General features: G+C 38.9%; 2 protein-coding genes across 2 annotated transcripts; one reads left to right on the top strand and one right to left on the bottom strand.

Moving 5' to 3' along the window:
• The first annotated feature begins 36 nt into the window (after nt 1-36).
• On the top strand, nt 37-8,329 carry LOC134869488 (serine hydroxymethyltransferase, mitochondrial-like). Its single transcript, XM_063891150.1, has 12 exons — nt 37-211; nt 1,357-1,551; nt 3,797-3,876; nt 4,941-5,141; nt 5,999-6,080; nt 6,224-6,346; nt 6,461-6,600; nt 6,760-6,922; nt 6,996-7,095; nt 7,233-7,388; nt 7,513-7,620; nt 7,935-8,329. Exons 1-12 carry the CDS (start codon nt 179-181, stop codon nt 8,060-8,062), a joined length of 1,509 nt encoding a protein of 502 aa, XP_063747220.1. The 5' UTR covers nt 37-178; the 3' UTR covers nt 8,063-8,329.
• A 2,469-nt stretch (nt 8,330-10,798) lies between these two features.
• Nucleotides 10,799-17,328, bottom strand: ndufa4l2a (NDUFA4 mitochondrial complex associated like 2a). The gene is made up of 4 exons (XM_063896860.1): nt 17,137-17,328; nt 12,881-12,966; nt 11,911-11,971; nt 10,799-11,782 (listed from the first exon to the last, which is right to left on the bottom strand). Exons 1-4 carry the CDS (start codon nt 17,179-17,181, stop codon nt 11,726-11,728), a joined length of 249 nt encoding a protein of 82 aa, XP_063752930.1. The 5' UTR covers nt 17,182-17,328; the 3' UTR covers nt 10,799-11,725.
• Nucleotides 17,329-21,544: the final 4,216 nt, after the last annotated feature.

Raw genomic sequence — 21,544 nt, 5'->3', positions numbered from 1 at the left:
GTACAGTGACTGATTATATATTTATTCATTATGGAACTGAGAGATGATTTACCACTGCTGTCACTTTTATCTGTGACACAAAGTACGCATGTCCTTGGCTTTCCTCCAGTACTGATTTGACTTTCACCCTCTGCACCTTGGAAAGTTTCTGTTTTCCCAGCCCTCAGCTGTCACAGCCATGCTTTCTCTGTCGTTTCGGCAAACCTTAAGGGTGAGTACATTTTTAATAATAAGAGCTTTTACATGCACTGATACAAAAAGGTCTCCGACACTCTCTCTGAGGAGAAGATGTGCCTAAATCCCTTATTAGTGCAAACTAGGTCATCTTGTCAGCTTGGCTCACCTCAAACATGATATAAGTTTCGGTTTTGAGTTGTTGCAAGTTGTGACCAAATTTGTGTCTTCAATGCGCACTCCAGTTTCTCAAGTGCTGCCATGATAAGTGTGATTATCTCAGGTTGTCAAAACAGGAACGAATACTACTGTTTGTCCAAGAGTATTTGGAGAAAAGTTGACTGTACACCATATCCTTTATGCAAGACTTCATTTACTCAAGTCTGAGAAAAGATAATGAACACAGAAGATGAAAGGAGTCCTACTACAACACATATATATGCCTGAACAGTAATCTTCCTATTTGGCCAAAGTAACACATGGTTACGTAACTATCATGCTGCTACAAGCTGCCTAACAAACAAGAACCTGATAAGTAAGTTACTTTGTGTGTGTGTGTGTGTGTGTGTGTGTGTGTGTGTGTGTGTGTGTGTGTGTGTGTGTGTGTGTGTGTGTGTGTGTGTGTGTGTGTGTGTGTGTGTGTGTGTTTGTGTGTGTGTGTGTGTGTGTGTGTGTGTGTGTGTGTGTGTGTGTGTGTGTGTGTGTGTGTGTGTGTGTGTGTGAGTGTGTTTGTTACATGTTTCATGTCCAAGGTTTCCCCTAACTGCTCCACTGAATAGCAGGTTTGTTTTTTTCACTGCCTTTCATTTAATGGATTGTTTAGAACATCAAAAGACGCATTATTCTAAGTCCCTTGTTTCCAAAACCCTGGTGCAAAGTATTATAATGTTGAGTGATGAAAGTGTTTGTGGCAGAAGTTTTTCAAAAGAGACCAAAGGAGCTATCTTTGAAAACAACAACTAAAAATAACTTTTACTCTGTACAGACTGCTGAATGGCACAATGGAGAGTTGCATCAAATCCTGTGACTTGGTTTTTATCAAACATACAGCGTTGTTGAAAAGCACAATATGTATGTCTCTCCAGGTTCTTCCAAAATAGAGAACCATAGCTGTTTAAAAAGTGGTTATTCGGTTGTTAACCTCAATGATATTGTTGTGTGTTTTCCCTCCGACCTGTGCAGCCCCTCTTCCTCAGGGTTTCAGGATGTTTGGGCCGAGAGGGGCCGGTCACAGCAGAGTCATGCAGGCGAGGCCTTGTGAGTGCCAGTGGCTGGACGGGACAGGAGAGCCTGGCCCAGGATGACCCAGAGATGTGGAGCCTCCTGCGGCAGGAGAAGAACCGGCAGTGTCGGGGTCTGGAGCTCATCGCATCAGAGGTACAGCAGAAGGAGACAGGAGCAGTAGAGCAGAGATTCCTATGGCCTATTGGATTTACATTTACTTTTAATTGTGAAAAGTGTTAAACTAAGCAAACTTAGTAAGCCAATAACTTGGCAAATGAAGCTTTTTCAAACTGAAAATTCAAAGAGGTCTTTTATCATACAGGCTTAAATACTCAGTAATGTCACAAGCACAATATAAATGACAATGACAACAAAGTGTTATCAAAGCTGGTAAAGGTGTAGCTAGTTCCCTTTGTATACTGCAGGGTAGCTTGTGAATTTACACTCAGCTGTTATAAAGTGTTGATTATATTTCACATCATCAATCCAAATTTGTAAAGTAACTAAAGGTATTAAATAAATGTAGTGTACACACCATTCAGACACAGGCTCATCAATAAATCACCACCCAAAGTTTTGAACCACTGCATTAATATATACATATAGCACATATTTTTGTATGAAATAAAAAGACAGACTTGGAACCAATCCTAGATCACTACGTGAAAGCAGTTTTCAAAAAAGTTTCTGGTCTCCGACATTTCCAGTGAAACGGCTACTGCACACACTGCATAAAGAAATGTCGGCATTCAAAATAAAAGTGGTCTTCAAATTAAAAGTGTGACTTTTGTCCATGATTTTTTTTTTCTCAACTTTTTTTTTCTTCACTTGCTTAAATACGACCCACTCAAAACGGGTCCGCGACCCACTTTTTGGTCACTACCCAACAGTTGAAAACCACTGGTTTAAACGTTTGTTCAGCACCTTGCGTCAGACATACCAGTCTGTGTGAATTTGGTCAAGAAATAACAGGTGTGAGGTTTTTTTTAACAAAACTGATCTTATCAGTCTATAAACATACATTAAACATTTAGATTCCACTTAATCATCAAACATGGTGGAAATGTATCTCCTGCTGTATCTAAGTTTCAGATATTTCTCTGTCAATAATTATATTTAAATGGGAAAACATCCATGTATCAATCACAATATAGGAAGTTGTATAGCCAAATAGTGAGCCTACAAGCTAGTTCACTATCTGCCTGCAGTTTGCTGAAAGGATGTTGGCTTCAAAATCCTGCTTTGTGTCTTCTGCACAATGACAGCTGCATACACTGTGAAACAAAAGGTGACAATAAGATGTTTCCTTTGTGGTTGCCTGTTGATACCACTGTAGAAGAACTACTTAAACTGCAGATGAGCCTCCTTTGGCAGTCACAAGAAAATATGTTTCTTCAGACATTTTTATTTTACATTCATCCCCTCGCAAGTCTGTGATCTAATCTAAGGGAAAGAAAGGAGATTTTATTCTTCTATTCAGCAGCAAATTTTTAATCCGCAGCACAATGAATTCTGAAAGAAATTGTTCTTGTTGTGCATATGCTAGGAGTTAGTTACTGCTTTAGACTCACTCCCAATGGAGGCTACAGTTTCCTTCTTTCTTCTTCAGGACCAAGTGATCCCATTAAATTCTCACACCGATTCCTTCCAATAATCTCCCAAATTTCAGGCAGAGATAGAAGAGGAGGGGCTATTTTGTATGTGTGTTTGTCGAGATAGTGTTTTGAAAATGTCATAGAGAGTGTTGTTGTGTCACACTGAGGTCTGTTTTTAAATCCCACTGGAATGATTGAGGGATCCTGGAGCAGTGACAGGTTTGCTATTATAACAAGGCAGAGGGGGAGGCTGCGGAGGCCAGAGAGGGAGACAGTGAGAGGAGATGAGCAGAAGTGAGAGTGGTAGAAAAAAAAGGGAGACAGAGACAGGGAGAAAAATTCATTTACATTCATTTCCTTTTCTGCAGCTCCATCTCTCCTCTGAGTCTGTGTCAGTGTCTTTGGAAAAGTTGACACATTGCTGAACCCCAAAGGGATTCAGTATTAGTTAGATTTCTCTATATACCTCTTTTTATTTGACTATAACATCTTTTAATCCTCTATCATTTTTAGATGAATTCAGTGTTGCAGCTTTCAGAAGGCTGCAATGAACCTTTTGTTAGATGATTAAAGCGAAACAATATAACAGACTTAGATGGCTTTGATTATCCTTTGAGACTTGTGTTTTTATAACTGTTATTTGCAAATATTTGAACAGTGATTGTACTGCTGCAAAAGTGCAGGGCTGTTCAGTCACCCTTATCCAGGTAAATAAGGTTATATTTGGATGGTGACAGTGTTCAGAGTACATACATAATGTACCATGTGTGGCTGTGGATCTTGACACTGTGCTTGTTTGTCAGAACTTCTGCAGCCGTGCAGCACTAGAGGCCCAGGGCTCCTGTCTCAACAACAAATACTCTGAAGGATATCCAGGACAAAGGTAACTACACGGTCAATGCACTTTTCAAAGTATTACCAATGTTAATTGTTACAATTATTACAACATTTTTCAGAAGCGAACACTTCCGTGACATTACTTTTAATCGTAATTTTACTCCCTTATATGCTTTTGTAAGAAAAAAAAAGTAAACGGGAATTATAGGTACTTATATAATACTAAACTATACAATATGTAACAGTACTTTACATAACAATACAATGTGTAAAAATACAAAACAACACGTTATGGTACCATACGTAACAACACAAAACAATACAGTATATAAAAACACAATCAGAATCAGAAATACTTTATTTATCCCAAACTTGGATTTTTTTTTTGTTGCAATACATAACGATATAATATGTGATGATACCCTTTGTAATAATAGATAACGTTTCAATACATAATGATGCCTACATGCAATACTACTATATGTAATCATACTATATGTAACAATACATCAAATAACAATAAAGGCATACATTGTCACGGATGGGGGGAAAGGACCCAGGCACAGAACCAATAGAGGAGGCAGGGGTACAAAAGTGTAACAAAAGGCGAGCTTTTATTCATAGAAAAGCTGATAACCAAAATGCAAAACTAGGAACACAGGAAAAGGTACAACACAGGAAAACTCGAATAAAAACTCGGACAAACCGGTGGAAAAGGGAGGGCTGAAAAAGTATATCCAAGACATCCCAGGGAAAAGGCAAACAACGATGACGAAGTGACAAAGAACACAAAGGGAAGACAAGACTAAATACAGAGGAAGGTAATCACAAGACAAGACACAGCTGGGAAGGGGAGGTGAAACACATGGGCAACAGGTGAGCACAATCAGACAATCAGACAGGAGGGAAATTAAAAACAGGAAATAAGGCAAAACAAGATATATTTCAAAATAAAACAGTAAACTATAAATACAAAAACTGAGATCCTAACAGAAATAAGACAAGACAGAATGATACAATACAATGTGATACGATACAAAGCAGAATTGAAAGGATACCATGAGTACATTAATGATACTCTCAAATCTTAATGTCTTGGGTCTCTCTAAGGTACTATGGTGGAGCAGAGATCGTAGACCAGATTGAGCTGCTGTGTCAGAAACGAGCACTCACTGCCTTCGGTTTGGACCCAAATCTGTGGGGCATAAACGTCCAGCCGTACTCCGGATCCCCCGCTAATTTTGCAGCCTACACATCTGTACTGCAGCCCCACGACCGCATCATGGGCCTGGATCTGCCTGACGGAGGACAGTGAGTGAACATGTACTCAAACAGAGCTTTTAGGAAGTTATATTCATAGTGATACAAACAAGACTCATAATGTTATAACTTGCATTCTTATAATTGTCATGAAATGTTACTTAAAAAAGAATAAATAATAATGTATGTGTCTTAAAGTAAGAATGGGATGTTAAGCCATCATTAGGAATTTTGAAAGTTATTCAATGCATGTTACTGGCATTATCTGACAGTTATTATGTCACATGTTGATACAGTTTTGTTAAATGTGCCTTGAAATTTTGTGAGAGTAGTTTTGATATTTTCCTGCAAGACACTGGGTGATTTTATGGGAATTAACGTCAAGAGGAATTAGCTTGAATGACAAAATGTTAGTCCCAAGGTGGGGTTATACAACATTATACACCAAAGCCTCTTTGAAATTCATATATATTATTTCAAACCAACCACATGAGTGTTGGAAATGTAAACAATACAAAGCTGCGGGCTATAGTTTGCCTAAAGACAAATGCAGACCACAATACAATGGCACAAGGTAACAACATCAAACACCATTTTTCTACTCAAGTAACAATTTAATATAAGGAGGATCCTATATGTACAAATGTAAAAGCAGTTACAACTATAGAGGATTTGTGTATCAGAGGATGGAGGAGGGGGGTGTTTGAAGCACAAAGACTACTGAAGTCAGCATCAGGGGAATTTTTCTTATCCATAGTTGATTAGCTACATGAATAATACGGATCATATTGAAGAGAAATGCAGATCTAGAGAAGTCAGAATAAGTTCATAATGTTGCAGAGGATCTCGCTGAACTTCTGAGATGCATGCTCTACTGAAAAATGTTTTTTTACTCCATCACATTTCAGCCTGACCCACGGCTATATGACCGACACCAAGAGAATCTCTGCCACCTCCATTTACTTTGAATCAATGCCTTACAAGCTGGATGTGAGTCATTTGCATAGGAATAATGGTTCGAAACAAAAATGTCAAACAGAATTTGTGACGACAACAGATGCTCTTGCTACGATTCAAGGTACTCACTTTGCCTGCCTAATTTTTGCCTCTATCCTCCTCCTGTATCCCTTCAGCCAAAAACAGGTCTGATAGATTATGACCAGCTGGAGAGGACGGCCCGACTCTTCAGACCCAGACTGATCATAGCAGGAACCAGCGCCTACGCTCGCCTTATCGACTACGCTCGTATGAAAAAGGTACCTCTTGTGTTACAAATAATGTCCACTAAAGTATAATAGAACACAAGAGAAAAAACAAGTTAAAAGACTGATGAGAAAGGAAAATATGTTTGACTTGTGTGTGTGTTTCAGCTGTGTGTGGAGCTCAACGCCTATCTGCTGGCAGACATGGCTCATATCAGCGGCCTGGTGGCAGCAGGAGCAGTTCCCTCTCCCTTCCAGCATGCTGACCTGGTAACCTCCACTACTCATAAGTCCCTGCGTGGAGCAAGGTGAGGGCCTTGATGTATAGTGTGTTGATGGTGGTCAGGTCGAGTCAACAAACAAAGAACAAAATGTCTTTTTGATACGGAAATAAGACGCAGGATTATATTATGTGTTGTTAAGAAACATATTTAAAGGGATATTTCATGTTCTCTGTTTTTCTCCAGGGCCGGTCTGATCTTCTACAGGAAAGGTGTGCGGTCTGTGGATAAGAAAGGTAGGGAGGTGACCTATGACCTCCAGGACAGGGTTAACTTTGCTGTGTTCCCATCACTTCAAGGAGGACCTCACAACCACGCCATAGCAGGGGTGGCCGTCGCCCTCAAACAGGTCCCGATAAAACCGTTGATCATTAATATTCATCAATAGCCTGCAATACACTGCATTATCATTTTCTCTGCAGGCTTCCACTCCCATGTTCAAACAGTACATCGCTCAAGTGCTGCTCAATGCCAAGAGCATGGCTAATGCTCTGCTGAAGAAAGGCTATACCTTGGTGTCAGGTACTGTAGAGGTTTTATTTCTTACCGAATATGGATATGGATTAAGCATTTAAAATAATTTTGCAAACTGAGCTGATCTGAATTTTATTTCACCTTAAACAAGAACAAGATTACATCTCCCCTCCTCCTCCTCTCAGGTGGAACAGACAATCACCTGGTCTTGGTTGACCTTCGACCTCGAGGGATGGACGGGGCTCGAGCTGAGAGGATCCTGGAGCTGGTGTACATCACTGCCAACAAGAACACCTGCCCCGGAGACAAGAGTGCTCTCACTCCTGGAGGACTCCGGCTCGGTACAAATAGATTTAAATATTGTGTTGGTGTCAGTGTATTTCCATCAGCCGTCAGTCAGCCTGTCAGCATTGTGTCTCCCTTAACCTCGATGTATTATTTAATACAAATATTGTTATTTTACAGGAACTCCAGCTCTCACCTCCAGACAGCTCAAGGAGGCAGACTTTGAAAAGGTTGTGGATTTTATCGATGAGGGGATTCAGATCGCACTGGATGTGAAGAAGAAGACTGGTGAGAAAAGAGGAAGAGTTTTTATGCAGCAGTAGACACACCATGGTGACATCTTTTGTTTGTAGAGAACGCTTTTTAATGTTTACTGACGAGAAGAACCAGTGATAATGTTTTCAAAAATGAAATGGTGATTGGTATCATTTTAACTTTAGGTAGGTTCTACAGTAGCTACTTCTTAATTATTTTAATATAAATACATTCTCAATTTCAAGTTTATTTTATGCACTCCACAACATGGCGCTTTTTACAACATTAGATTACATTTTTAAGCTGATTCATAAAATACCAACCATCAGCGTTTTGTTTTTTCTCAGGAAATCTGGCCAGCTTTAGGTCCTTCCTGCTGGAGGACCAGGAGACAGTGTCACGCATCGCGGAGCTCCGCCAGCGGGTGGAGCTGTTCTCCAGGCCCTTCCCCATGCCCGGCTTCACTGACCACTGAACACAACACCACACTAGCGAGGGTCATGGACAATTTTTCATTCCTCCTTTAATGTGACCAATCTTTGAATAATACTGGATATTATAATGATGTGCAAAATGATTGTGGCTGTATTGGAGTTTATGATTAAAACTACAAAATATGTAAATGTACAGAGTCTCCACTTCTCTAACTGTTATTTTGTTGTTTTAATGTAATGTATTAGTTTTTAACTTGCACACTTGTGTATAGTTTAAAAAGAGGCTAATAAAGTTGATTTTAAAAGTTCTAAGCGTAAGTGTATAGTGTGTTAGGTATTTGGCTTTTTGTCACTAAGCTCTTTTTATGGCCCTTATCGAGGTCAGGCTTTGTCCCGGGCTGACAGCTGTGTTAGGGAACAAACTAAAGGGGTAAAACAGGACAAACTAGCTTTCTAGTATTATTTTAAATAACATACTATAACATTCTATATCTTAAACTTGATTCGTATTGTAAATTATTTCTGAAGAATGTGCAATATATACAGTAGATCTTCCTGATTGCAGTAAAACATTTTCTTTATATCTTTTTTTTATAAGCTCTCTGTTGTCATTTTTAAATACAATCTTTCATGTCACAGATGCATTTTTTAGAGATGAAAATGATTTATTATTACAGTTTACGAAGCGCAGAGGAGACTCTGCAGAGTTTATAAACACTGATCCATGTTAAGCTACTGGCATTTCCTCTGGTCATTTCCTCTCACTGTCACCTTCAGGGAATAGTCCAGAAAAAAAACAAATACAAGATGATCTCAACACAATTAGATCTGACTTCACATGCCAAGTGGAATTCTTATCTCAGCTAGTTTTGATTTCTATCTGAATGTGCTCTTTGCATGAGCAATGATAACCAGCATTATAAACAACATTTGCACAAGTTCCTACTTCCTCTGATAACTTTTTTCATTTTGCGGTACTGTCTCTTTATGTCTCCCTGCTTTTACACAATGCTAATAAACACAGACAGTTCATTGCAGTATACATGAGAAGACATTAGCAGAGTCATCCATCTCTTTTTCCATTTGCATTTATATTTATTTAAGGCTTTCTTTTTATTGCTGCAGTCAGACCTTTATATTCAGGCTTCCTCTTTTTTTTTTCATTAAACATTTATTTTTATGCATTTATTTCTTATTCTGAAAGCATAGTTTCCTCTGAGGTTTTCATGAAGGAGCCTCACTAAGCTTTGCTACATTAAGTGCAGCTGCTGCCTTTTTTAGGTGCTTAATATTTATTTCACTGAAGATGGACTTTTGTTTGGTGTCCGACGTCTTCAAGTCCTGCTTGGCTTTTTAAAGCAGTCTTCCAATTTTTTCCAGTTGAAGGTTATTGCTTGAGTTTGTGCCAGAGGAATGTGTCTTCTCCACAGAGACCAGGCAGCTGACTCAGAGGTCAAAGGTCGGGGAAGCTCTCACAACTCTGTCGTCAGAAAACACACACGCCGCATCACAACACAAATAACGACTCATCCCCTTCATCCCTGTGCCTGCTTCTCATGACCCGACATCTCTTTTGACGCAGTTCGTGTGTGTGTGTGTGTGTGTGTGTGTGTGTGTGTGTGTGTGTGTGTGTGTGTGTGTGTGTGTGTGTGTGTGTGTGTGTGTGTGTGTCTTAATTCTAAGGCTTTATAATATCCTTTGGGGAGATCATATACTCCCACATGCTTCATCGTTCCTAGCCATCTCTTTATTGCCACTACAGTCCCTGGGGTGTTTAGGGATTGTTTTGCTTTACGTCCGTTCTTTCTTCTCTCCTCATCAGCTTTTTTGTTGTTTTACAAAGAGGAAAAAAGACACCTTTGCAGTGCAGAGAGTCTGAAGGGAGGTCTGAAGGTTTCTTGAGCGGATGAAACACAATTTCCACCTTCAATGAACAAAGGGACAAGTGATTATAATTTATCCCACATAATATGCAAAGATTCACAGTAAAAATAAGGGAGGGGTAAGTATATGTCAATATTAAACATGACAAGGAGTATAGTCTCAAAGGAGAAGAATATCATCCAGCCACATGTTTGGGATTCAATAAACCTGAGGTACATTCATTTTAAAATGACGCGCATAACAGTATGATCATGGTTTTTTGATTCACATTAAGCAAGAACAGAGTTGGGTATTTCAAAAGATATTAGAAGTCAATGAGACACATACGTAATTCATTGTACGTGTCTGCAGTATGAAGAAAGAAAGGTGTGTGTGTGTGTGTGTGTGTGTGTGTGTGTGTGTGTGTGTGTGTGTGTGTGTGTGTGTGTGTGTGTGTGTGTGTGTGTGTGTGTGTGTGTGTGTGTGTGTGTGTAAACTATGCTCTACTGTCATACATCAACGCCATGCTCTGGGACTGCTCAGCATCCTCCCACTGCTGTTGCTGATCAAAGACATTGCTGTCAAACATACTGGTGTGTGTGCGCACACACACACACACACACACACACACACACACACACACACACACACACACACACACACACACACACACACACACACACACACACACACACACACACACACACACACACACACACACACACACACCAACTAAATGTGGTCACAGAAGCACTAATCAGGCTGTTTAAGTGACAGCTGCACTGCCAACAGATGGATGTGTTCCATCAGAGTTACTGATTGTGTATTTTTATCTTGGAAAAAGATCTGTATCTGACTTTTTCCATGCAGGTAAGCAGGTGAGCAGGTTGACATCAAACAGTCTCATCCACACATAAAACTTAAATTGTATTTATTGAAAGTATCCAGCCCAGTTTATACATCTATTACTATAACTTACACAGTCATTGCTGAATTTAGTGTCTGCTAAACAACAATAACGTACCGGTTATGAAGAAACACATGCAGACAAGTCACATTCATTTGACCATCAGTGTGTTCCAGCAGGCGGATTTGACGTCATGACAAGTTTATGTATATAAAGTTTCACACTTGCAGAAACTATACAAACATAAAGCATTTTAAGCGTCAGATTTAGACCATCACATTGACATTTAAAAGAAAACTTTAAAATGTTCCTTGCTTTGAGCCACTTAATTACAAATAATGTATATTTTACTTTTCCAGTGATTGTTTTTGGATGCATGCAGTTTCAGATATCCTGTGTATTTTTCCACTCTGTTCCAGGCAGCTACTTGTCTCCATATTTTTCTTGTCATTAGCCTGACACCTGAAACTTATTTGCATAATCCACTTCAGCTCTTTTGAGTCTGTCAACTGACTTTATTGTGTTTCAAAGTTGAATTGAAACCAACAGATGGCTGAAAGATTCAAAAAATAATACAGTGACAATTCACAGCAGTAATCTGTGATGTATAGTGTGATATTTATCCCTTATTTGTATTAAATTGGCTTAACAATGCAATACCATATGTTTGGTGCAGTGTGCATGTCTGTCTTATCTCTTGTGTAATAATGTAGAAATACAACATAGTAAACATTTTCAATATTCTTATGTGCAGGTGGAATTAACCAGATCAGAGGTACAGACGCACTAAAGGGTTACAGATCCTGATCTAGGATCCATTTCAGCTTCCACCTGCAGAGAAGCTGTCGAGGAGGGCGGGGAGTGAATATGATTTTGGATCAGGATTTTCTGTTGTCTTTACACTCTAGTCTGTGAGAGGAGTCCAGCGAAAGATTCAGAACTCAGGTCCGTCCTTCTTCAGGTTTTTGTAGTCTGTGTTTATGGCCACCAACTGGGGAAGAAGATAAAGTGAAAATCAGTGGGAGGGGAAACTTGATTCTGTTGTGCAGAAATCTCACATGCAAACAGAGATGTTTAAATCAGACCACAGTCGAAAGTCCTTCCCATGTGATGTTTTACCTTGTACTGGTAAGTGGGATCAAGATTATTCCATGGCTCAGGGTTTTTGGTCTTGTTCCAGCTAAACACACAGACACACAGATAGAACTGGGATAAGTTACAGGCTCTTTGGAAACTTAGATACACGAATACAGCTCTTTCCAGACCTAAGACACACATATTCAGTCAAAAGCGATGTGATAACCCTGAGAGCTGCTTTATTTCATCTTTGCTTTAATAGATTACAAACAAGAAACAATATGACTCAATCCCAGCACACACTTTGAGGTTTAAGCACGCTGTGGCACCACCATGAGATTCTTTAAAGCACATCAACCAGGTAAAAGGTAACTGCTGGAAAGAAATAATGGAAGACAAGAAGTGCACCATCCTGGGAGCACTTGATAGAAGCAGCTTTTATTGGAGCATCATTATGGACAACTAAACAGTTTGGATAGCAGCAGGAGAAGAGGAAGTCCCAGCCAGAGGTGGTTTGAGGGGGGAATAGAAGCATGCAGGGACCACTGAAATCATTCACATCATAAAAGAAATCCCTCTGCTTAGTTAGAGTGCAAACGTTTTCATCAACACTCATTAAAATGTAAGCAAATTTGCAAATTTGCATTCAGTGATAAAAGGTCTAAGAGGAAGGAAGTCCATGAATGACTTTGTATCTATGGCCATCCTGTCACCACTCTGTATGAAGTCATTGATCTTTCTTTGGAAATTGTTGTGTAATTGTTCTCAAATAATGGGGAAAATGAGCTCAACAGATGTTCAAACCAGAGGAACATACATATTAACAAAACAAGTAGCAGATTCCTAGCATCAATGCAAGGTGATGTTTTTGTCCAAAAAATGGAAGAAACTGTTGTAGATGGCCGATCGTCAGTATATGTTATATCATATTATTTTATGATTTTTATGCAAAACATCATGTTTCTAACATTTCCAATAACTTTCTCTGTTGCATATTAGCAGAGGTTCTTACGTGACATGCGGTCCTCTGGCCAACCGTATCAGATACATAGACGCCCCGCCCATTCCCAAACAGATGAAGAAGAACTGGGGGATGAGCTGCAAACACAGAGACAAGATAAAAACATTAGCCTTCTAAATGTCACTTTATTCATCATAGTTCATTTGTGACATGGGACTGTTTATGTTGTATTGTGCTGCTTATAAATGACCACACAGTGTGAGCTGTAAGATCAACATTGTCGTTTTAGCAGGTGGTTAGCTTAACTGGCAAAAATACTGGAAGAGAATAATTAAATGCTTGCTTGCTTCTCTCTTAAAATTTCAAAATAATCCAAATGACCAAACTAACAGATTATATCTCTTCAATTAAATCAGTAAAAAAGATTTCTTAACTTTGCAGTGTAAGTTACATGCTGGAACTGTTTCCTGGACAGAACCACGTAAACCCAGACTGCAATCTTTATGCTCGCATAATGTAACGTTTGCTTTCTAGCCTTTACACCATTTAGTAACTAACGTCCTTAATGATAAATGACAATAAGTTAATGTGCTCTTGCTTTAGGGACTTAATGTTGCTCTGTCAATGGTGCTAGTATTAAAGTAGAATCAATTTGCAAGAGAATAAGCCTGTAGGAATTATTAATTAAAAACTGAAATTCCTTTTGCCCTCAGCCTCAGTCAGTTTCAGCTTCATCAATCCTGTCACTGTGTTAGCTGACTGTCTTGGTGAGTATGCAAATATAAAAGCAGAATTCTGAATTTGAAAAGGCGCAGATACAGCTTTTCACAGAGTCACTCTGCTTATTCATCTGTGAGAAACCCATCTGGATCACATTTTTCGAAGTGTCGTAGTTTAAGTGGGGAATAATGGACCAGCAAAAACGATGAGAAACATAAACTATTTCAAAGGTCAATTTATTTGGACCCTCTGCAGAAATCAAAGCGAAGATAAACTTTCCATTACATTTTTTGTAATGGAAAACAGTGGATTTCCCCATAATCCTTGAGAGTTAAAAAAAAAACACAACAACCAGTATGTTGTCTCCAGAAAGCTTGTATACCCTTTCACCTGTTGCCTGTGGCCAAATAAGAATGCAGCCCTGGATTAGTGCCATTCTGACCCAAGTGGCTTAAATCTCCTCTCATTTGGAGCTAACTGCCAGTCAATTGTATTTGACAAAAAAACAAACGTGTCCTATAAAGAGGCAAATCCAAAGCAGGGGAAAGTAGATTAAGGTCATTGTAAAGGGGAAGGGCACTCCATCAGATCATTGCATTGATGAAGTTAAAACTGATTTCTCAAAAAGAAAGGTTGAAGGTTGATTGGATGGCGAGGGGGTTGTGCAACCTGCTCTCGGCACACACATCAAAATTGACAAGAGGAAAAAGGACGACACCCACCATCAACAGTAACACCAGAGCTGACTCCAAATTAACTTTAAGTGATTTTTAAATTATACTCCACAAGATGAAGTGAAGTGGCTGAAATTTAGGCTGTCGTTGGATCCTACACATGCTTTATTTTTTCACTTCCTGTCTGCAGATTATAGTTACTGTAACAGCTCTGAGGATTAACGGCTGCCATTCTTCTGCTCAGTCACCCTGTGTCAACTGGATGAACCTACTGACTCACTGTCAGCAGTGTATGGTGTGTGTGTGTGTGTGTGTGTGTGTGTGTGTGTGTGTGTGTGTGTGTGTGTGTGTGTGTGTGTGTGTGTGTGTGTGTGTGTGTGTGTGTGTGTGTGTGTGTGTGTGTGTGTGTGTGTGTGTGTGTGTGTGTGTGTGTGTGTGTGTATGTGTGTGTGTGATGGTGATGGTGATGGAAACTAACTGAGTACATTCAGTCAAGTGCTGTGCCTGAATACACCTTTGAGTTACTTCTGCTTGGTTTTACTGTTTCTATTTTATGCAACTTGTACTCCACTACATCTCAGAGGAATATTTATAATGCTATTGATATAAAGTACTTTTAAACTCCACAGATCTTTGACAGCAGCAGGTTAAGAACAAAACGCATTTCAACATTTTGGATCACCTCAACCAAACAGTGATTTCTTCTTCAACATGGTTTTAATAACAGTTTATGGCTCCAACAGCTACAATTATGCAATGTTTTGTAAAAAAAAAAAAAGAGAATAGAAAAAGGGTCTTAGAAGAACTTCATCTCCTGACCTTCATATTGGAAACCACTAGACTGACATATCAATATACAAGTCAAATTCTGATTCAGTATTACCTATCTAATATTGGAATGTATAATATCTCTTGTTATCCCAAAGGATGTTTTTCTACAAGAGCTTACCTAATATAATTTACATTTTGCTGATTAAACTTTGTAGAACTTTTTACTTTAAAAGTATATTGACATTGTTTCAAAAGACAGCCAGAGCGAGAAAAACATCCATGGATTGGATAATGCAACAAAACACTTATTACTGTCAGTTTAAGAGTCTGTCTGTCTGTCTGTCTGTCTGTCTGTCTGTCTGTCTGTCTGTCTGTCTGTCTGTCTGTCTGTCTGTCTGTCTGTCTGTCTGTCTGTCTGTCTGTCTGTCTGTCTGTCTGTCTGTCTGTCTGTCTGTCTGTCTGTCTGTCTGTCTGTCTGTCTGTCTGTCTGTCTGTCTAAAACTTCCCGACAATCTCTATCCGTCTCACTTGATCAAGGAGTTTTGAAGGAGTCTCCCAGGGATTTATTCCCTGCTGCTTCTCTCTGCCTGTCTGTCTCTCAGCCTGTCTGTCTGTCAGGATGATAGACCACATCAAGGAGTCTCACAGGGATTTCCTCCCTGCAGCGTCTCTCTCCCTCTCCTGGGAGGCAGATGACGAGAAGTTAAAACTCTGTCACTTCGCACTCTGACAGCAGAGCTGGTTAAAAAAAATGCAGAAATAATCCAATCCCCTGTAGGGACAACTGATATTTCCACAATTTATTTTCATGCCAACCACTCTTTTCCTAAATGGTTATATTTTGTCAGTTTAGATTGAGGAAGGTTTCTAAAAGTCATGGATGTGTTTTCAAAGTCTTAAGCCTCTCTCAGTTTGGCTAGATTTTAAATGAGCCCCACTGGAGGAACTTAACCTGCTGATTTAGAGTTAAAATAAGATGTGAGACTAAATTAGACTGCTGATCGCTTCAATAATTTCCAAGCACTTTAAAAAGCAATCAATCATTTGGTGTGTCTGCTATTGCGTTTTATTGACTAAATCTGTAACATAAGCAAAAATGTAACATTTTAACATACCGAATATTTGGCTTTATTCATTGTGCATTCATTTTCTTAGAAATATACTGTACTGTAAATCAATATATGCATTTCAGGATGACGCAGAGAGGGAAGAAGTACTCAGAATTTGTACTTAAGTAAAAGTGGAAGTACCAGAGTGTAGGAATACTCTGTTAGTAACAGCCCTGCAATCAAAATGTTACTCAAGTAAAAGTACAAAAGTATAAGCATAACATATACTTTAAGTACCAAAAGTAAAAGTACTCATTGTGCAGAAAAATGGCCTTAATATGTGTATATAATTTATTGACTTACTAGATAATGTTGTTGCATCAAGTAGCATTTTACTGTTGTAGTCAAACAAGGATCCGATTTATTTTAGTAAAATATTAATTAATTTGACTCTTTTGTGACTTAAAGAGTTTCATTTTTAGAGAAGGTTACATTAAGTTAAAAGTAGCTAAAGCTGTTTGATAAATGTAGTGGTGTAAAATAACATTATTTCCTTTTTAAATGTAGTGAAGTAGAAGTATGAAGTGACATTCAATGAAAATAATCAAGTAAAGTGCAAGTACCTCAAAATTGTACTTAAGTAAAGTACTTGAGGCAATGTACTTGTAACTTCCATCCTCTAGGATGACGTGATATTATTTATATTAAAATGCTATCCTATACAAGACAGACATACTTCACATTTTGGTTTATAAGCCCTTTATGAATTTCAAACCTTAAACACTGATGGATCTGCAAATCAGCTTTAGCCTTAACTACAGCTTATATTGCGTTACATTTCCTTTGCCCTGTATACAACACTGTTTATCTCTACTGGTACAGTTAAATAAAGAAACAAATAAATAAAAGCCAAAGTACTTTTCAATGTGTTTTACAAGCAAAATTCAGGAAAACTAATCATAAAGAGTTTGTTGTTCATTGCAGCTCAAGCTCAAACTTTAGCTTACACATTTTTGGATATGAAACCAGGTGGCTGTCACTGACATTAAAATACTAAGGAGAAACTAACAGTCAAGAAAGAAACATTACTCACGCCAGGGTGCTTCTTAGCATGCTCTACTGCTGTCCGAAATATCATTGCTCCAGTTTATAGAAATTTAGGGACAAGGCTTGGATTATATTGAGTTTAAGGCCCTTGTTATCCACAAGCAACCATGCACAAACAGGATTTAGACCTGTTGCTCTCTGTGTGTGGAGGGAGGAGGGGAGGAGAATAGGAGAGGAGGAGAGGAGAGGAGGAGGAGGATGTAATTTACATCTGATTACAGCAACTTCTGCTCCCTTGTTGGGGGGGCTACACCAGACACTGTGTGACCATTTATATTCCAATGGTAAGGTTTCATCCTTGTAAATGCTTATTCAATATCCTGGTCAGAGACATTTGATGCTGATTTCAGGGTGCCTTATCAGAAGAAGTTTTGTACGCTCCTGCAAGCAGAGAGAAAGGAATCTTTTTGGCCCTCATTTCCTTCACTGTAATTTAAAGATGTGTTCCTTTGGGAGCTGACAGGAGGAAATGGAAAAGCACACAAACACTGTGTCCTTTCGACGGCCACTGGGGAACATCTATAGTCTATTAACCTCTTCAGTTGACCTCCTCATATCAGGAAAGATGCATACAGTGCACGTCCAAAAAAACAGAGTTCAGTGTACAGCTGCTGCTTTAAAGAGAAAGAGAGGATCAACGCATGAGGCTCATGGAGATTGAAATGGGGCTACAATTGAAAACTATTTTTAAAAACCATTCCAAAGAGAAAAATGATACTGTAACACAGACTTGTTTCATAATGACAGAATCTCCTGGCTGATGATTGTAAGCAACTGAATTTAGGGACACTCGAAAGGATAATTACGTAGCACAATTACCATGTTTGTACCTTTTAAGGACTCTTACAAAAAGGTCATTCAGCACAGTGAATGGCCAATATAGAGATTGAGGGTTTGGAAACATGGCAACTCAGCTTGTTGACCATTACTTGAAAAGGTCGTACAGTAAATGTTTGTGAAATTGAAGGGAAATTGACCCAGCAAGTGTTTCAAATGTGGTTCAGCCTGGAAAATATTAGCCCTTTATCATCTGTTAACACGAAAAGAAAAGAAAAACTGACCTGGTGTTGCCTTTCAAATTCAAAATGTCAGCTTCACAAAAAAATGTTAATGGGGCTCACAGGATGTGTCTTCAAAGAAAAAACTCCCAGTGTCTGATTTACTGCAGTTTAATTGGAAGATAAAATAAACGCAATATAATTAGGCATATGATCACTTCACAGACACCGCCAACGCACACCAGCCCCCCCCCCCCCCACACACACACACACCCACACACACAGGAAAAAGACATATATCCATAATAAAGTGGCTCTTTTCCATAGTCTCATCTATGTTGGTTTAATGACTCCGCTATGAGATCTGCATCTAAAATGAAAACATCAACCTTTAGTTCTAATAAGATAATGATAATTTTCAAAACTGGAAGTAGGGGGTTTTTCATAACAGCAGAGGTTCATTATAATTACTGCACCAGCCTTAGATGAGGTGTCTGCAGAAGCTAATAAATCCCAGTGTGAGACAAGGCCATGTGTAGAAACAGTATTCACATCCTTTGTAAATGAGCTCCTGGTGTTGGTCTGTCTGTGTGTAAATTAAAACAATGTAACCAGGTGCTCTAATCATGGGACAAATAATATCATTTGCACGGATTCAACCAGAGTTTTAAAGAGTCACTTCATCCAAAATCAACCCTTTCAGTATGACACACCTGCTGTAGGTTTGACAGGTTGTTTTTTAAAAGTGACTTAAAAAAAAGGATTTCAATATGACACGTTCCCAGAGTGGTTGAAAAAAAAGAAACAAGAAACTTTCCAAACAGCTCCTGTCACATTCAATTTTCCTCTCAAACCAAAATGCATATAACATTCTAAATCAATCCTTTATTTACAAAAATGATATACAGTATAAACCTTCTGATGATTCAATGGATATTTTCATACCACTGTCAAAACATCTGTCCTGTCTGCCAGACTGAGTGTTTTAACTCAATTTCAGTGGAATCACCCTTAAAGAGTAATCTCTGTAAACAGCAGTACCAAATAAATATGCATTGGTCAGTAATAACACGGAAATCGATTGAACTCTAAAGTGTATGTAAAACACTTCCTCTAAACTAGTTCAACTTTAAAGTCCTGTTTACCTCATTCAAACTATATTTTGTTACTAAAACTTTATAATAATAACAAAAATAACACAAAGGCAACCTGCTTTACCAGGAAGACATCCTGTGTTGTAGTTCCAAGCTGTAACCAAATTTCCCCTCCTCACTTCCCGACCAACTGGAAGTCGCTACTCAGGACCCAATCCCTCACAGGCTCTCTACCCTCAATGACAACCCGACCCACTGTATGTTCACTAAAGTCTGCAAAAGTTCCAGTCCCTGTGCAGAGGGAAAACCTACAGGAAACATGGCGAGCAAAAGCACGGCGGTCTGAAACAAAGGTTGATTTGGATTTCAATGTGTCTTCACCTTAGGTAACCATGCCAACAGGACAATCTGGTATCATGCTATTTTAAACTCTGTAAACATCAACACAAAAATAGTGGATCATGTTGTTCAGAATGTGTGACCGGCTCTAGTTTCATACAGGGAAAATACAATAAGATTGTCTAACCATTAAAAAAAACTCTGATTTGGCATCTGTCACATGGCCAACTCTGGCTCCTTATTTTCTGCTCAACACAGGACTGTGACATGAGCTCAGCATGCTGCTGCTGACCTGCTGCAGAGAGCTCACACAGAATCCTCCTAATTGGATACTAGCCAACACAAACAGTGCTAATTCAGGACCAAAACAGTGCAGGCGTAGCTGCAGCTTCACTTAAGCTCTGTAGAGAATTTATTTAGAAACCTAATGATGACGTTCATCGGTCCTAGCAGTGAATTTGACTCGTACATCTCTGACATCTGGCAGGGTGGTAGACGTGAGTACAGGGGGGTGATAGCAGGAAGGAACATGATTATATCTGCAGAATACCATGACCACCCATCAAATGTAGATGATGACATGAGCTGAAGGGATAAGAAGATCAAAGCTACATGAAATAATAAATATTAAATATGTCACACATTTCCATTCTTACTTGTGGTGTTTCAAAACCAAAATCAAACAATGGGTTTAAAATTAGCTTAACACAACAAGACATGAAAAGGAAGAAAATAGATTATCCATTGTCTTCTTTGAGTTCCAGCTGCAGTGGATTTTTCTTTTTCATTTTTAAGTATCATTTATAAAGCCTTGTGGAACTGTTTTCCTTAGAAATTAATCCTGTTTACTAGCTTCTACACATAAAGATTGCCTTGTTTTGTTCTTATTAATCCCTCTTGTTACATTCTAGCCAAGCAGACTGCAATCACAGGCCTGTTTCAGCTCTGATTAGCCTGTGTGTGTGTGCGTGTGTGTGTGTGTGTGTGTGTGTGTGTGTGTGTGTGTGTGTGTGTGTGTCTGAACCTCAAGCTTTGGCACAGTATAACACCACATAACGCTATTACACCACAGAGGTCTGCTGGGTCAATAATGCGGACAAATAAGAAGCTAACACACCTGCAAGACACCGGCTCCTCAGTGAGAGTCAGACAGATCAGGTGAGAGAGTGGAACTGATGTCACATGTTCTTGAGAACATTAGGCTGATTAAACAGTCTGGTTTTAGATTAGTAGGCTGAACACAAAGTACATTTTGTTCAACTGGCCTTCGTATAAAAAACATTATCAGTTTTGGTATTAGTGGAAACCACAAGTGTCTCTCAAGCTTACTGACAGAGCAAAATGTACTGCTGTACTTGCATCAAACAGCTTTTCAGAAGAGTGAAACTCTTTGTTTGAATAAAACCTACAAGACATAACTATTATAAAGGTCAATTTACTTTCGTTTTATAATATATCTGCAAGCGTGAACAGGCTCAGTTGCACCTAAGGCTGAGAATAGGACATCTTGTGGTTTACTGTGCTATCTAGTGGTTTATAACTATATTGCAACACCTAATTATACATGCTGCATTCAAAGGCTTAGAACACACTGTCACATAGATCTGGTCTCATCTTATAATGCTAATCTATTGTATACTGGTTAAGGCTTGGAGGTATTTGTCTGAACTATGAATAAATTATCAATGATTCTGCTGATGATTTATTGTTTGAGTTATTAATCGTGCGAACATATTTACGTTTCTGTGGTCACAGCTTCCTGTATTTAAGGATGTGTTTCTTGCTTTTTTTATAATTGAAAATTCTAAATGTTTGGAGTTTCAAATCTAAGTTGGAAAACTGTGAGGGGAATATTTCAAAAACGAGTTGACTCCAGCCAAAGGGTCACTTCTGTGGAAAAATCTCAGGGATTCAAATAGCATCAGAAAGCTGGCATAATTGCCTCTCCGCTCATCATTCAATC

The sequence above is a fragment of the Eleginops maclovinus genome, chromosome 1, assembly GCF_036324505.1.
Source record: "Eleginops maclovinus isolate JMC-PN-2008 ecotype Puerto Natales chromosome 1, JC_Emac_rtc_rv5, whole genome shotgun sequence".
Taxonomy (NCBI): domain Eukaryota; kingdom Metazoa; phylum Chordata; class Actinopteri; order Perciformes; family Eleginopidae; genus Eleginops; species Eleginops maclovinus.
This window is presented reverse-complemented; position numbering and strand designations above follow the sequence as displayed.